Here is a 3,364-nt window from a genome sequence, read left to right on the forward strand (position 1 = left end):
AAAAACTTTCAGAAAAACTGGACCATGGCAAAGCAACTGGGAAGGTCCATTTGATATCTTGGATGTTCAAGGAGTAATGGTACAAGTGCAAAGACCTCTTAATTCAGTAAAAAATGCGCGCAGACAACAAACAATGTGGGTGCACAGTGACCAATGCAAATTGTTTATACCGAGATAATGATACTGCATTTCTTTTGCAGACATGGATTTCAATAATCCGGAAGAAACAAAGCATCGCAGATTCCAGAGAAAAATAAACATTGCAACAAAAGAACATAAGGAAAATCAAAGCAGTATAAAGAAAAGACTTATTACAGGATTGATTTTTTTCTTAGTGACAATGACAATATTAGTAATCTACAACATAAACTTTTCCAGCAATGCAGAAGTTAACAAGACTGAAGCCCTACATAAGAAAGACACTACACTTATTAGGAACAAAAGATTTTTTCCTAAAGACAGTAACATTAATACAGCTGAAGACTTGCTAGGATATATGTGCATAGGTTATGGTAGAACTTGTTGTTCGGAATTGTATTTCGTTCATAATAATGATATTGAAGTTAGAGCTAAAATAGAGTCTAAATCAAAATTTGTTAAAATGCAAGGATCTTATAGGATCAATAACGAAACTAGTAACTTTGAATGTAATTTATCCGATATGGGATACTGGTTAATAGTTTTAAAGGGAAATGAACCTACTATTTGGTCAGGAGATATTTCCATAGACATGTTAAATACTGGAAATATAGGAAGTTCTAAAACAGATATTTGGTATCAATTACAAAGTTATTCACACTTTCTTGATCCTGAACATTTGAATATTAATGGTAATGAAAAAGAGGACATAGTGAAAATATGGGATTTCCAAGTGACAAGAGCTTTGGTTCAAACTAAAGTCAAAGTAATTGTTACTGTGGTAGATTTGATTGTCCCAGAGATAAAAATATCTCCTCAATCATTAAGACTTGTAGAAGGAAAGGATAATCTGAATTTGATGTGTAATATACAAATACACCTACCTCAAAATTCATTATTAACTTGGAAAAGGAATGGTGAATTTTTGGGAAGTTTTCTTCATGATAAAACTGATGTTATCCATAAAAGTATTTTTGGTAATTTGAACTGGGATAATGATAACTTTGTGTATCATCAAAACACTATATCAATTAATGATACAGGTATATATGAATGCTGCATATCAATAGAAAATTATCCAAAGAAATGTGTAAATACAAATGTAATTGTACTATCCCCTAAAAGAACACAGTGTATGGATAAGAAATTTATTCCAGCCAGTCCCTTCCAAATTAACCATTTCCAGACCAGACGTCTGTTGAGAGAAGGAAAGTTTGTTATTATAGTGTGGAACTTTAACATTTCAGAATGGAAAATCTCAACAAGGTTTCCACAATGTAAAGAACATCTGGTTAACATGGAATTAGGTATTGAAAGATGGTTTGGTACTGATATTAGGAATCCTCACAGGAATAAACGTGGTATAGTTGAAGGTATTTTAGGAGGAATAGGTACTATTGGTGGTATTACGAATAGTATGGACATTAGTACATTAAAGTCTGATCTCGAGACAGCCGGTTTAGTGGGAAGCAATAGTATTAAAGTACAAAGAAACTTGAATCAAATATTGGAAAATATGGTGATTAAAACAGCCAATATTATGGGTCCATCTATATTACACTTAGAGAATATTACTCTTAATTTAATGTCAAGTGAACAGCATTCCCATATAGCCAGAGCATGTTTAGAAATTCAGATGGAATATTCCACAAATTTTAAAATAATAGCTCAAGCTTTTCAAAGTGGAATAACTCCTATAGGTATTGTACAAAATTTACCAAGAGAGTATGTATATGCCATAAACCATACTGATCTGCGGGTAAATAAGTGGATTGGATGTTATCAGAACATATGCTATAGTTCTTCAATGATTCCTGTAGCAGGAAAAGAACAAATGTTGGTTCCAATCACTGTCTTGGGATTACCAGTTAGCAACACACAGTTACTATATTATCATCTGCAATATACAGATTTTGCATTTACTGATAATAATTTTGAGTTAGAACAATTAGATCTGTCTTCATGTTTACAATTTCAGTCTAAAGTGATTTGTCTACCTAATCAAGACAAAGGTATATTTCATTCTTGTTACCATAACCATACTCTATGTTCAGCAAGGATAGAAAAGGTTAAAACCACTTCTGAGTTAATCTCAATTGTAGATAAAAAGAAAGTTTGTTTTCAAGTTATGTCTAACTCAGAAAGGGTTCAATCCTTCTTCTCTTCTTGTACACATACAGAAAACTTAAGTCGAGGTTTGTTCTGTATAGAAGGAGATATTTCAGCAATAAGTGTTAATGGGATGAGAATGAATTTAACAAACATACTTATGAAAAATATAAGTGCTCTTCCCATACAGTACAATATATCTCAAGTGGATGAATTCACATGGAGAGATTGGGCAAATGTTATTCAAAAAGATGAAGGTTTACTGATAGCTTTATCAGATGAACTCCAAAAAGCAGAAATATTATTTAAACATGAACAAGGGAGTTTAAAAGATATAGAACATGAATGGTCTCAATTTTCAGGTCATTCTTGGTGGTCAAAATTTAAACGTACTGTATCAATGTTGGGAAAAACTTCAATTGCATCTGCAGCAGGAAATATTTTATTACATCCTGTAATAATTATTTTTATTATTATCATATTATGTATTATATTTCAATTATGTTTGATGTGTAAAATGAACAGTTTCTATAAGCGAATTAGAAGTGAAATTAGGAAAGGAGATAATCTATTACAAAATATACTAAAGAGAAAAATACTTTCTGGTTTTGCTGACTCAGTTACAGATAATGATACATTTGAGATTACTAAATCAAAACCTGAGTGTTTGTGATATGAATGACGTGTGCTTGATATAAATTAATATGAATTTCATATTTCAGAGGGGAATGTAATATTAATTTTTAATAACTAAACTTTAATTCAGTCTTTAGTAGTTCTGATATATGCCTGGCAGAGAATACCCTCTTAATTGGATGTGAATATGAGGTTTTGAAATTGAGTGGTCACAGATGTGAATTATTTGTGTCTGAGCTAAGGTAATCAGCAGAGGTTTAAATTCATGTTTTCTTTTAAGCCTAGTCTATGTAACGTATACCTTATTTTGAATTCTTATAATGAGTCTGAGAGTTTAATGTATGTAACATAAGAACTTCAGAGACCTCTTTCATAGTCTGCATGTCAATCATGATAATGACTTGGTGGTTTGAATAAGTAACACATGTTTAAGTTAGGCTGGGAGTGACTAGGGGAGTGTTTAAGGAGCCCGCAAATTTGA

The 3,364-nt window shown here is 31.7% G+C and overlaps 1 protein-coding gene across 1 annotated transcript; it reads left to right on the forward strand.

Annotated features, from left to right (window-relative positions):
• Positions 1-319: 319 nt before the first annotated feature.
• LOC149450111 (uncharacterized) lies at positions 320-2,920 on the forward strand. The gene has a single exon (XM_089692362.1). It carries the CDS (start codon positions 341-343, stop codon positions 2,918-2,920), a length of 2,580 nt encoding a protein of 859 aa, XP_089548488.1. The 5' UTR covers positions 320-340.
• The last annotated feature ends 444 nt before the right edge of the window (positions 2,921-3,364 follow it).

The sequence above is a fragment of the Staurois parvus genome, unplaced genomic scaffold, assembly GCF_062004578.1.
Source record: "Staurois parvus isolate SC_StPar_1 unplaced genomic scaffold, SC_StPar_1.0 ptg000582l, whole genome shotgun sequence".
In the NCBI taxonomy this organism is placed as follows: Eukaryota; Metazoa; Chordata; class Amphibia; order Anura; family Ranidae; genus Staurois; species Staurois parvus.

Bases quoted from the DNA above. Each gene is read 5' to 3' on its own strand.
- LOC149450111 (XM_089692362.1), top strand. From the start codon at position 341: ATGACAATATTAGTAATCTACAACATAAACTTTTCCAGCAATGCAGAA.